We start from the raw sequence: 14,505 nt of genomic DNA, 5'->3' as shown, positions 1-14,505 counted from the left end.
CGAAAGAATAAACAACCATTGTTTCATTTCCCATCCCCTCTGTTCTTATCGAATGATAACAGGTCACACACAATAACCTGCAAAGACACGTAAGCATGCATATTGGTATAAGTTTCCACCGATAGAGTTGGACAATCTCTTACTAATGGCAGTATTTCAAACAAACAATGAGACTTTTTTGTCTAAGGTCTTTGTCCAACCTTCCTTGGACCTTTTCATTAGTCATGCATCCCGGCACGACTTGAATGGTTGCGGTTACTCGCCATCCCCGAACCTTAAAACCAAACCGACCTACCTCTCTCTTAGGTCATCTTCAAACTCTTGGTCCTTACACACGAAGGTCTTACAACGTACCGCCCACTGGGGATCTTTAAGGTTGTATCTCAGCGGTCAATGCTGGGAGGGAAAACTGTAAATCACTGAAGCAATTTCCCCTTTATGTGACCACCGTCTGTATATAGCTGCCATCAGCGGGAATATATCGAAGCTTCTGAGTTTTCTGTTGCAGCAGCCTCCCTTTAAGTATAGCTCTGCCGTTTGTGCAGATAAAGGTCGGCTCTATTGTTTCTTTTGTTTGGCTGCTTTTTCTTCAACTGGTGATGTTTGTTCTTTGGTCCTTGATGTTGCTGCTGAACTGTATCAAAGGCAAAAGAAAAATCAAATGCATCCTACGTATCTAAAAAATATCAGCTGTGGGTGACACACTGTATGTCCGGGTTACTAACTACATGATAACTAAATGGTCACATACACAATGGTCACAATATTATTTTCAAGGAAATACAAGCATTTACTGTGGATAATGGAAAGTTTAGCGATCACACAAATGTTTGTTTTTTCTAACCATCTTGAATCCTCCCCACTTTGATGAAAAAGGCAGTAGCTAATCCACGTCTGCTGAAGGGTCTTGCCCTCACTCTGTCGGTGAACCATCGGAGGGCGCCAGCTGTTTCCTGCTCTCTGTTTTGGTTCCTTTGTGAGCGCCGGTTCCTCCTCAGCATTCATCGTAACTGTGTTGGGCTGCTGAGACTTAAGAAATCATTAGAGTGGGAGAAGAATAGGCTGACTAAGAAAATGTTTGCTCATCATAAATGCCTGAGAGGGTAATTATATAGCTCAAGTATCTGCTTTAAGCTCTGGGTCAGTGTGTTAGCTAAATGTTTCAAAAGCTAGATAAATGCAAAATAAACACACAGACATGAATGTTAATGGATTTAATGCGCTCGCCTGTAGATTCCCACAGACATGCGAACGTCTTGACCTTAAAGCTGAAGAGCACAACCAGGTCTTAGAGCACATGAATTATGGACAGTCATGTATAATACTCTCTTTGACCTCATTGGCTTACTGAGTTCGTATCCTTAATAACCTGAGGGCTCTGTGTGATTCACTCACCTTGAATTTTGTATTCCAAATGAGCAGTAGCTCTGGATATGATGGATATTTGAATAATGTGGTGCAGGTTAATGGGAAGCTCCTGAACGCTTTTGAAGTGCCTGATGTGCACAATTCAATTTAAATTCAATTCATTTTGAATAAAGCGCAAAACCACAACATAAGTCATCTCGGGGCAAAATTAGACGGGGAAACCCCAAAAAGTAAGAAAATCCTCATATGAGCGACAGCTGGGAGGAAAAACTCCCTTTTAACAGGAAAAAAAACAAACCTGTTAAGACAGCGCCAGGCTCAGAGTTGGGCGGCCTCGACCCTCACGGTCGAGGGGAGAGCAGGGCAAGAAAAGAACAGCATAGATACCACAAACGATCAACATTGGCTGGTGGGCCGAGCAACCGCAAATGAGAGACGTGCAGCTCCACAGATACCTGCAGAAAAAAAGATTTTGGTCATTAAAGTCATCGCTGAAGAGATGCTAATACAGGTGAAGTATGATCTGTTGCTCAGGCAGGTCCGCCTCACCTGATTAAAGAATTTCTTGTGGTTTCCCATCCGTTTCGTATGCTTCCTCCATTATTATAATAACCTTCATCATTATCGACTCTTTCTGATTTACATTTTTATTCACATTTCACAAAATTAAAAAAATAGGACAACGTTAATGTTACCTTCCTTCTTATTTACATACACACAACATTGTATGGCTATCAAAATGAAAGTATTAATCATCCAGTAATCCTGATGCAGTTATACAACAGCTAATGTGGTTGCAGCCCAACAAATCAAGCTTCCCAGCGCAAGAGTTTTCCAGATGTACAGCTGTTCTGTCATCTGAAATATCAAAACTATTAACACATTTTAATTGTGAAATCCAGAGGGACAATCGCAAAATGGATAAGTCATAATCCATGAAGGGATGCAACTCGTAACAGTTTAATAATAATAGCATCTGTCGTCGTCTTCGTTTAAAAAACATAACTGTGATCTTCCTTCTTGTGATTTCACACGCGCTGAGATTCACGTTCTTTTATATCTAAAAGACTTAAACCCACGAGGACCATGAGCACGTCTTCCAACATGTGATAACATTTAAGAATGGAAACGCTTGTCAGTCAAAAATTAGGACTTTTGTTTTGGACTCATGATACCCGGTTTGCATCCAAAAGCGACGTGAGCCTTTTCTCCTCTTTTTTTTTTTACTGTGCTGTGTATTTGTGTGAGTTTCTCAGCGGCTGGTGACCTGCTTCCTCTGCCAGGATGGAAATACAACTGAATGAGCTTCTAATTAGATTATAACATGCGTCTTAAAAAATGGATTCTGGGTCACATTGGTCACAGCTGTAGGAGGAATAAACAGCTCGCTAAGTGCTTGGAGTCAGTGTAAGATTGAAATAGTGGTCTTGATTTTGATCGAGGTGCAGAAAATTAATAGGTATGTTTTCTTGGTGTCTTTTTCAAAGTCAAAATACAGCTGATGAACTGTAATTATTGGCTTGTCTATGCCTTTAATGCCGTACGGTTGTAACACACCTGCCTTCCTTTTCGACATGTTCATGGTGTCTTTGGTTCTGCGACATTGTCTGGGACTCACTCTGACGTTTCTTTAAACAGTTGCTCGCAATACTGTGTGAATGAGGTTGCTAGACAATTTTTTTTTTTAACCCTTTACGACTCGCATTTTAGTGTCTTTCAACTCACTGTTTTGGTTTTACTGTTTTGTTTTGGTTCACTTTCACTGCTCATCGTCAGCCTCATTTTTAGCAAAACCAGACGTCCGTTTTCGATGAAGAAGCTCTGACAGACTCGAACCAACTGTCCAGTTGCATGGTGTAAATACGCAAAGCTGTGTCAACTTTAAAGGTACTGTGTTTATGTTGTTTCTGCTGCCCCCATGTGCACAAACCGTCTCAGGAACTGACTGTGAGAAAAGAAAACAGTTTCTGTAAATCCCATTTAGTCACCATTAGCTTCATAGATCACACGGATCCGAAATTAATCTAAATACTGAATTGGAAATAAAAACAGCACAACCATCCTTTATGTCCGGGGGGGTAGTTCTGTGTCCCTAACTGATAATAAATCCCTCTCATAATCAGGTGAGCTGTTGATAATGACAGTGTAGCCTCTGGTGAGCCTCTATATATAGACCTACAGCAGAGGTGACCAGTGGAGCGTGGAGGGTAAAAGACAATGTTCCCTCAGAGACAGAGACAGAGTTGTGTCCTTTCTCTGCTGTTAAGATCATAAAGGCATGTGTGAGGGCTCCGTCCCTGCAGTGACGTTTACCTTTACATACGTTCATTCCTGTAAATACGTCCTCTTCTCGCTCCCTTCTTCACATGGACACACACTGTACTGTTGTACAAACTGTCCTCTCATAAATAAACGGTTCCCTCTGATGTACCGGGTCGTAACGGAAAGGACACGCTACACAATGCCGAGGATACATGCACAAGCACACTGTAATAATGCAGATGGATAGACACATGCAGGGATGGTACAGTATGTCCTCGATGTCGTTCATTAGCTGCTCAGCTCTGGCCATCTAGAACGGGACCAGGTGAAGAGTGACTTTGAATTAGCAGCATAACTGCTTTCTCTGCTGGTCAGTGCAGTGATCTGTTGAGGAACAGTACTTGCAGTGTTATGCAGATTTCTTGGTCCAAAGGATGTGATTTGTGGCAGGGTTTTTTTTATTTTTTTTTTATCCTCTATACGTTTATGGACGCGATCCTCGTCTTCACTTCTCAAGTCTGTCGGCCTGCAAAACAGCAGAAGTGTTTTGTGGTCTGTGGCCCTACTGATATAGAGTTGGTTCTGTTTAAGCATAAAAAAAAAATAGGTCGCACGACATGTTGTCTAACCCTTCAAAAGCCAAAAGTGTGTATGAGTGTCTTGAATGGGCCCGAGGGAAGTGAAAAGTCGGCCATCGGTGGGCTGTCGGGTGATGATAAGGGCATCCATGTCCCGGTGGTTATCTCCGGGGTTTAAGTGTGAGGCAAGATCAACAAACACAAATGAGTGTTAAAGTTAATTTTAACACTTTGTCACATGCGTCTAGAACACTAGAGTGTTATTATAACATATTTGGATTACAGATAGTGGTGCAGCTTTTTGCAGCTTGTAGGTAACAAACAAATAAACAAACATCGGTCGATTTAAAATTCGTATGCATAATTTATTTCTCACTTACACTTTATGGAGCCTGGCACCTTTTCTCTCACACCGACATACAGATGCACAACAAAAACCAGTGGTACATAGAGCAGCGCTTAAGGCAACACTAACAAGCTGAAAGTGTTCAGAAACTTGAATTTACATCATTGCACTGAATTTAGTCATGCGTTCATGCCGAGACTACGACGACGACAACAACAACAACAACAACAACAACAAAATCGTTGCTGTCGGAATCAGACAATCTCCAAAACATTTCCCATATTTCTAATCTAACAGTTGGCAGGTTGCAACTACAGCGTGGACGTCTACCGCCACCAAACCACCGCGATAGACTGGAATTATATGAAATGTAATACTGCACACGAGAAAATTCATTATGTCGTTGCTACATTTCTGAGCATGCAGCGGGGCATCATATAATGTAAACAGATGCAGTGATGAAATGTCATATCCACTGACCCAACATACGACTGCACAGAAAAGCAAACTCAAAAAAAGCTTTTAAATAAGCCTGACAGTAAATTTCTTTAAAGTTAAAGACGCCTCTACTCTAAGATTGTGTCCAGTCTGCTTGTTTTTTTCTAAGTAACATTTACTGTCTAGTTCATATGATCTGTTCTCGAAGCCGTCATTATGTTGTGAATGCAAAAAAAAAAGATGTTTAGTTCATTTGTGTTGGATTCATTTTATAAACAAGCTTCCAACTTGGACAAAGAAAGATCACTGAGGTCAAAGTAACGTAAAATTATGATAAATCTCTGCAGCATATGAACATTTCTTGTGTTGTTTTTTTTTTACTGGGTGTTTACAGCCTTCACTTGACATTATGAGTAAGAAAGGCATCAAAATATGGCAAAATATGGCAGCTAATGTGTTGGCGGATTAAAATTGTTAGTTATATTTACATGTTAAAAAATCAGCGTCATGTACAAAAGGCGAGACATGCTTGCTATAACATTTTAATTGATTTAAAAACAATCAATTTTGCAACGATCATTTAAATTCAGCTCCAACCTCCTGGTCGGTGGGACCACTGGAGATGGTTTTAAGTTTACATCCTGAAAGTTATTTCTCCTAGCTTTCAACCATACAGAGAAATATTTCTTCATTTGTCTCCCTAATATGACAAACAATATTAGCAGCCAGCAGTGTCACTTTCGTCACGGAGGAATGTTCAAATTTTGCCAATTTAGGGAAACCAAATGTTAGATTTGGAGACTGTTGTGCAACGTCACACATGTGAAGACAAGAAAAATGAAAATGAGAAAGAAAAAAAACACAACACATTGCATATTATTTAGGAAGTTGGAAGGCTTGTGTCTGTAATAGGAATGTAAACGTTATTAGGTCAACTGTGGGTCGTCTTTAGTCCGGCCGTGTAGTTTGGATTGATAAGAGATTCAGATATTGTTTACTGCAACAGTGTCTCGGTAGGTTGTCAGAAATTTAAAGCAATGAAAAATTTAGTTTTTATACCGCCAGCACATATGTAGTATTTACACTATTACTGGCAAATGCATGCTCTTACATTTAAAAAAATTAATAATTTTTGACACTCGATTTCTGCTCATAATTTTGAGGAAATTAATTATTTTCAAACTTTCAGACTTAGCTGAATGCGATAAAAGGCGTTCAGGATTTTCTCTGATATCTCTGATAAAAAAACACAAAAAAGACATGTCTCACATTATTAAAGAAAGACACGTCTACTTTGAGCCTTCTTTCTATTACAGTTTACTAGCTGAGGTACTTCATAAGGCTTTATTGTTTCCTTCAAACACAAATGTAATAATAAAGACTTCTCAAATGTTTCACACCAGTAATCCTCAATCTTTTTAACTCATTTACCAAATTGTGGCATCTGCCGTTAGGACAGTTGGGTGTCCATGCAGGCTGAATGCAAAGCCGTGTTCTCTCAGACCACTAACAACACTCAGTCATACGAAGGCTGGTCTTTCCTCTGAAGGGTTTTTCTGTCATGATAAATGACTCCTGGCACAGCGGGAAGCTCTTTAAATATCCAAGTTGTGTTTTTAAGATCCTTAATAATCACACCAGCGACAGCGATATTGAAATGAGGTGAGAAATTCACCAATTTCCCACCTAAGCAATCATTTGTCGACACCGGGGAGGAAAACCTCGCTTTTAAAAGGAACAAACCTCCAACAGACATGAAGGATAACAGCATGTTAACCTGCTAACATTAGCATGCAGTGCAGTTGTGCAGAGGCTGAAAAAAAACACAGCTTGAAGGACTGAAAGAACAGAACCGGTAAACGAAAACAAAACACATAAAGACATTTTATAAACTATGTAAAAAAAAAAAAAAGAAGTTAACTTGGTTGCAAGATGTTTTGCCCAACTGGTGCTTTTGTTATAGCAAACTGGCTTTCTGGCTTTTCCACTGATTTTTCACCTAAAAATGTTGTGCTCTGCTGTGTAATCATTTCAACCTGGGTCTGTTACCGCGGCCAAAGACTGTTTGTTTTGTTTACTTTATTAATCTTATTCACATTCTGGCTTGTTAATGTGCCATTTAAGTGGAAGGTTTTTGCCTCCACAGCCACCGATCGAATCTGATCTCAGCTGTCAGGCCGGAAGAAATCAGACCGTGGAAGTGTTCGGAGCTCCCCTCTTTCTCCGAGCCGAACGGTTCGGACCGGTTACTGCGTGAGTTGAAGTCACTTCCTAACGGTGAGGATGGTCATCTGGAGACACTCCTCCTTCAGAGCTACCAGCTCAGTCTTGTAGCTGCTCGTCTTGCCTCCGTCAGCATACACGCAAGGCTGCTTCTTTGCTGACAGCGGCGTTTCCATGGTTACTGAACCAGCATTGAGTATGTCAGCATGCGACGGCGAGGAAGAGGAGCCCCTGTGACAGGCCGCCGACAGCAAGGCCGAGAGGGCTCGGCCGACGTCGTGCCGAGCCCCCTCGTTCACGAAACAGTACAAAATGGGGTCCGCTACGCAGTTCAGGCTGGTGAGCGCCAACGATACGTGGTACGCCGCAAACAAGGTCTCCTCCGAGCCGCAGTCACACGGCTTCCTTAGAAACATGACGCTCCGCACCAGGAGGAGGATGTGGTACGGTCCGAAGCACAGCAGAACGATGAGAATCAGACTCAAAGCTAACCGCTGAATTTTGGCTTTCTCCTGACTCTCCGTTGAAACGTTGCAACGCACCGCGGCGAGGATCCCTTGGTAGGCGACCAGCATGGCCGTCCACGGAGCCAGGAAGCCGAGAAAGGTCCTGTAGAGGTTCATCCCCGCTACCCAGTCCTGCATGGGATACTTCTCAAAGCAGAAGGTGTGGTTGAACCGATCCTGGAAGAGCTCATCGTGAAAGAGAGGAGCGGAGTTCGCTATGATCTCAATGATCCAGACCATGGCGCTGACCAGGACGGCTGCAGGAAGTTCAGGGGAGGAGAGGAAAGAAGAAGAGGAAGAAACAGTGGATACTGTGGTGACTGATATTCCTCTAGCTTGTATGAATACTGCCGGTTTAAGTAACCGTTCACGTATTCAAACAGTTAAACACCATCTGCTTTGGACCGACGTTATCCGGACAATGTAAACTTGATGAAAGCTGGTTTCATGTTGTATTTCTAGTTCGTTGCCTATTTCATAAATGTCTTATTATTTATTTTCAACCTTCCATGGAAGTGATCTTTTCTCTACTCAAGCTGAATTTCCTGTTATGTTACAAACGGCAGATTTAGAGTTGCACATCCTCTCCGGTTTCCGCACCGGCACAGTTTGGGGAAGTAATCATCAAATGCAAAATCATAACGCTGTAAACACACGATGGAGGCAGATTTGAAAGTCCTCTTTATCAAATGGTTTTTTTTTAAATTTTAATTCTAAATTGCTGCATCGGCGTTGTCACAGATCCAATTACACCAAGTTTGTTTTTAGAACATAAGTCACACATACCTGTTTTGATTCGTCGAACCTTCGCAAAGCGCAGCGGGTACGCCACAGCCAGGTACCTGTCCAGTGATATACAGCATAGGAAGGCAATGCTGACATAGATATTAGTATAGAAGATAAAGCCAAACAGCTTGCAGCTCTCCTGACCGTGAATCCAATCATCGTGCTGCAGGAAGTAGTCGATCCACAGAGGAAGCGTGGTGATGTAGAGGAGGTCGGCCACCGACAGGTTGATCAGGTAGATGCCGAGCTCGTTGCGCTGACGTACCTGCAGGGATGCGATAAAGGGAGGGAGAGGACGGAGAGGACAGATTAAGAGGGCGAAGGAGCGAACGGCGGGAGTGAAAAACGGGGGAGGGGATGAAGATTAAAAGTTGAAAGGAAAAAAAAGAAAAAGATGAAGAGGCGTGTCATGTGTAGCTCAGTAGTCAATGAAATGATAATAACTTCAATATTAGGGGATTCGAGGGGAGGAGGAGGGAGGAGGGAGGAAGAGGGGGGATGTATCACTCAATGCAAACTTTTACAACATAAGGGAAAATCAAATGCAAATAAGGTGCGTGTTTGCGTCAGGAAATCCTGTAGTTTCCTGAAAGTCAAAAGATAGAAAACAAATGAAAAGACTTTGACAGGCTGGTTCGGTTCGCTCGGTTTATTACGCCGTTCTCCTTTAGTGTCTGACGCAGACGAACACATCCCGTGTTTTAAAACACAGAGAATTGCTTTTGGTAAATCACAGTACACTACATCTCTGCAACTGAAGGGTGAATAACCACAACAAGGGCTTTGAAATGAGAGAAGTGGACAGATATATTGGAGGAACAGCTTCCATTCAGCTTTTTCTAACTTGATTTGCCAGCATTTGGACTGAAACCAAGCTAATATGAGACAGCTCTGAAGCTCAAAAAGTATTGATATTACAAAGTAAATATTGAGGCAGAAGCGCCCTGATAAATAAACAGCACACCGAGTACGTTCATGTATTGGATTCAGTTCATGTTCAATCTGTAATGAAGCAATACAACTAATGCTACGACTAACTACGATGACCGTAAATGCACTTGTGGTGTCGCCCTGATGCCGGCATGGAAGACAAACAATAATCCAACGTTGAAAAATGGCTTCTAATGATGCTGCTTCTTGATAAATAGGAGTTAGTGAACTCGCATGAATTGAAAAGTCAATAACAATCTGCTGCCAAAGCAAACTGATCGTCTGTGGGAAACACGAGAAATGTTCAATGCTGTATGGGAAAATATCCCAAAGGCTCTGCTGACGGTATCTAGCAGGCAGCGCTGCACGTGTTACTTGGATGATAATGTAAACGACAGGCATCACTCACCACCAGTTAAACTCAGCGGGATGCTTATTGTAGCCGCTTGTTGTTTTAAGAGACGTACAGCTGGTCCACTTATGAATTTAAATCAGTGTTCATTCTTCTCACTACATCTAAAACCATTTGTATCCCGTCTTCAATCTGGATTCAGGTTTTATCATTTTGACATTCAAAGTGCTGATATAACACTGATGTAATGGCAGATACCTGTAATGTGTGTGTGTGTGTGTGTGTGTGTGTGTGTGTGTGTGTGTGTGTCAGCCTTACCTGCATGTAGGCAGCCCACAGGGCCATGCAGTTGGTGGGCAGCCCCAGAACGATGACTATGATGTAGAGCGTGGGTTGGAAGAACTGGTCCACCTTACTGTCCACATCACAGAAGGAGATGTTGCACATTGTCCTGTGTGATACTCTCTGGGTGTGTGTTTTGCGTGTGCAGGTGTGTGATGTGCGTTCAGCTACTCTCAGCTCTGTGTTTTTCCCCTTTGTAGTTTCTTTAAATTCCAGCTCCGGCAGTTTGACAGTGACATGCCGACCCGGCGGTCCCGCTCAGCTCCCACGCAGCCGTCCAACATGGAGCGATGGCAGACAACACGGCTGCTATTTCCGGGGCATTTCATGGTTCCTGTTTCTTATGACTGTCCTTCTCACCCAGAGGTCTGGGCATGTCATAGTCCTCCCGGGTGCTTCAAAGCCAGCCCCGGTGTCCCTCCGTATGGAGTTAAAGAGGAGAGGACAGGAGGCGGCGATGAAATGTGGTGAAATGAAAGCTGCCTTATCGACACCGTGCCAGGGCTCCTTCGCTTGGACAGGACCTCATCAATCTTTTAGAGATAAGAGGTCTGCCAGGTCCACAGTGAGAGGGAGGAGGCTGAACATCAGTGTGTGTGTGCGGTTGTGTCTCAAGGTCCCGATGACACACAAAACTCCTCAGGGATGCTCGCTTTAAAACACTGGAATGACTTTACAGAGCTTCAGCAGTCTGGAGCTGACCGACCAGGACCTCCACGTACTCTGAACTCCTCAATCTGCAAGACAGACACAGACAGACGCCAGTACATTAACACACTTTTAGATTAAACATCTGATCCCCGCCAAAAAAAGTTATGTTGTTTGCTTCAATTTAAGAATTTGTTGCAGATATGTGTAGTTAAATAACATTAAATAAAACAGTTACGTTAATAAGATGAAGGTGTTAGGTTCAAACACCAAAATCTTTGATAGAAGAAAATAAAACAAAAAAGAAAAGCAGAAACAAAAAAATAGATAAAGGGCAGATCTGGTGATTTTTAATAAAAAAAAGTCTTTAAAACCATTGAGCTGAGTTTCAGCTTGTTTTTAAATCTGAATTATTCGAACCCATTTCAACCAACGGGACGTTCTGTAGCATCGTAGATGTCTTTTGCATCATTTTATTTTAGATTTTGTGGACAGTTTTGGTATTTTTGGTTCGAACAGTGTTTATCTACTCAGCGTGTTTGTAATGACTGTAGTTGAAATGTTACATCATGCTCTAATTTACATTCAGAGTCCCTCTCCTTACATCATAATCATAAAGAGCTCATTTCCTGTATCTATTTGCAGCTTTCTACATTTAACGTTTACAAAGGTTTTAATTCACTACACTCGTTTGTTGTTGCTCAGACCGGCACTTTTTAGGCATCGAGTTTGAAGTGTTTGAAGTGGATTGGGATCTTTCTTGATCTAACTGGAACGAACAAACACCTACAGACTTGAATTTTGAATTTAGAAAAACAACAACAACAATGCATGATAGATGTGCTGTAAAATGGAGAAAGAGGCCCAGAAAATGCAGCAAGTACAGTGAGACAGCAGGACTTCATCTGGGGGACATTCGTACGGAGACTCTGTTATAACACAACATGCTGACTCAACATACAGGCACTATTAGACCTTGCATAGTGTGCAAACTGAAAATCCAGGACATATGATAAGCATTATGTAAGTCTTATTATAAACATGACCTGAATATACATGTAGAATAGGAGGGGAGAGCAGACCGGAAGGTCAGTTTCTGTTTCACTTCTTCCAGCCTGAGCGCCGCTTCTGTTTATACATGTTGGATAGCCTTGATATTTTTGCATACGGCTGATCTGAGTCCACATGTGCTATCAATCACTACACTTGAATATGTTCTCAAGCGCTGTGAACTGCCTCCCTCCAGAGTTTATGTACTTTTCAGCTGCTTTTCATACCTCTTAAATTGATAGGTTGATGGATTGAGCATGCATTCTGGCCGGCGGGACTTCCACTGGCCGAGCTGGCTAACTTCCAGTTTAGCGTTATGCTAACTTAAATGGGGATGAAATCATTTAATTGGGTCGAGGTGAGCAGAGTCGTATCACAGGGATTGTGATGCTTAAAACAAAAATGTAGATCTTCTGGGGAGCAAGATACTGTTCAATAAATTTCATTGTAATATATCTATTACATCAAATCAAAATCAAATATCAGGATGAGCAGCAATATGATACCTTCAGCACGAATTAGATTAGAAGTTGGTGCAAATAATTCACGCTCAAAGGGAAAAGGGCTTCTTTTTTTTAAATTTAGTTTATCTAATGGAAAAATGCTGTTTTGGTGACCTGATGATGGTGCCAAAGGAGAGGTCACCAAAAACATTAGAGATCATCATGTTTGATTGTTTGGTCTCGCTACCTACGACGAGGCGGGACGGCCCGACTCCAGAGAAACAGGCCGACATGCTGAGTGAGTGTTCACTTCCAGGTTAAAAGTCTAGGAGGAGGCCTCATATACGTCTGTCACCACACAACATGACAGTCTGAAGAAGGAAACGGCTTCAGGGACTGATGACGACCTTCGCTGGTGTCGAACAGTGATTTTGGACTGAGCTGACAGCTAAAGTCATATAAATAATCATGTAAGCAACACAGGAGACGGCTGAGCGAGGACTTTTTAATAGTGACCTTATCCACAAAAAAAAAACTTCATTGAGGAAAAATTTATTCTGATAAACTGAGACACAAATGGGCCACAATTTAGCAATAATCTGCAAATGTAAGGGCATTCATCAGTAGGCCAAAGGCTCAGTCCTCATCGTGTTACCTCATGAAATGGAATTTAAGTTGAAGTCAGTGACCAGATGTACGAAGTTATTTTATTCCTTTAGTTTCTTTCTAAACTTTCAAAGTAGAAGAATTTACCACGTAAAAGAAAACACTTCAGACTAAAATCCCAGCGTGGATAAAAAAACATCTCCCTTTTCGCCCTGCAGTCATAAGCACCTGTCAATCAAAGAGCTGAGATCACATGACCGCAGAGACGCACTTCACCTGATCATTCGACCGCCAGCCAACTTCATCACTTTGTAAATTCTGCTCGAGCGCTGGGTGTCGCTCTGGCTTTGAGCTCAGATCGTTAAAACGTTCTGACTAAATACAAAATTAAGTTAACGTGAGATAAAAATCCGATCAGACTGATGTAGTACTACACCGCCCGGCAGTGAAACAGTCGTGATGCTCAATCACAGTCGCAATGTCGTTATCCACCTGCTGCACACGCAGACTGCAGACTGCAGTGACTGGGACAGACTCACGCAGCTTCGTCCTCTTGGACTGAAGGAAATTCACAAAACTGTTTTCATTTAATGTCAAATCTTCAGTTTATTGAAATATTGACTTCTTTTTTTTTATTCAGGAAGCTTCTCTTATTTCCTTTTCCGTCTTGTTTTTTTTCCATCAGTGAATTAAACAGCTTACTTGCAGAAACGGTCTGTATTGAAAAATGTGAAAATGTATCATATTACACAAAGTACAGAGATTTCATGTGACTGAAGGTTTGAGGCAGTTCACAGCTGGAAAGAGGCTCAAAAGGTTTATTAGTCTTTGGGAATTAGAAACGTGTGTATGTGTGTGTGTGTGTGTGTGTTTGTGTGTGTGTGTGTGTGTGTGTGTGTGTGTGTGTGTGTGTGTGTGTGTGTACAATGTAGGCCTCTATCAACCAGGTCTCTGCTGTCGAGTTCAGCACAGCAGTGTCTGATCTGCTGCCAGAGGAGATTAGGTCAAGGCATGCTGGCAGTGACACACACACACACACACACACACACACACACACACACACACACACACACACACACATTGACTTACATTCATTTCTCGGAGACTTACTTGCCTAACCCTACAACCCTGAACCTAACCCGACACGAGAATCAAACCGAGTCATATCCTTAAAATTCATGTCATGGGGACTTGTTGTTTGTTTCATAGGAGGAAGTCAAGTCCCCATAATGAGACTGGAGAAACAGATTTCTGTCACGTCCATGTACATGCAGATACACACACACACACACACACACACACACACACACACACACACACACACACACACACACACAAAACGCCTCTCCTTGTCCCGGACACATGATGTACTGTGTGTTTGTCTCGTTCAGGTTTGTTTAAAACGTATCATTTGACTCCTCGTGTTTCTTCCCCTATGTGACTTCTGTTTTACTATAAATTGTAATTGTTCTGATAGATTCAAAGTTTTAGGTGTACGGTAGATGTAAAAAAAAACTGTGTGTGTGTGTGTGTGTGTGTGTATCTGTGTTTTGGCAGCAACTGCGTGGCGGTCGGCCAAACATTCACTGTTGACAGTCAAACATTGGAAGAGGGGAGATGGTAATGC

General features: G+C 42.1%; 1 protein-coding gene across 1 annotated transcript in view; it reads right to left on the bottom strand.

The window, feature by feature from the left end:
* Window positions 1–4,558: 4,558 nt before the first annotated feature.
* gpr4 (G protein-coupled receptor 4) overlaps window positions 4,559–14,505 on the bottom strand; it is a 30,377-nt gene continuing 20,430 nt past the window's right edge. The window contains exons 2-4 of the mRNA XM_069161427.1: window positions 10,108–10,868; window positions 8,508–8,772; window positions 4,559–7,978 (exon numbers count right to left, since the gene is read on the bottom strand). Coding sequence (XP_069017528.1) covers window positions 7,257–7,978; window positions 8,508–8,772; window positions 10,108–10,236 — 1,116 coding nt within the window. The 5' untranslated portion in view covers window positions 10,237–10,868 and the 3' untranslated portion in view covers window positions 4,559–7,256. The remainder of the gene's footprint in view (window positions 7,979–8,507; window positions 8,773–10,107; window positions 10,869–14,505) is intronic.

Source organism: Embiotoca jacksoni, unplaced genomic scaffold, assembly GCF_022577435.1.
Source record: "Embiotoca jacksoni isolate LCO1_2020_lvr unplaced genomic scaffold, fEmbJac1.0.p SCAF_28, whole genome shotgun sequence".
NCBI lineage: Eukaryota > Metazoa > Chordata > Actinopteri > Embiotocidae > Embiotoca > Embiotoca jacksoni.
This window is presented reverse-complemented; position numbering and strand designations above follow the sequence as displayed.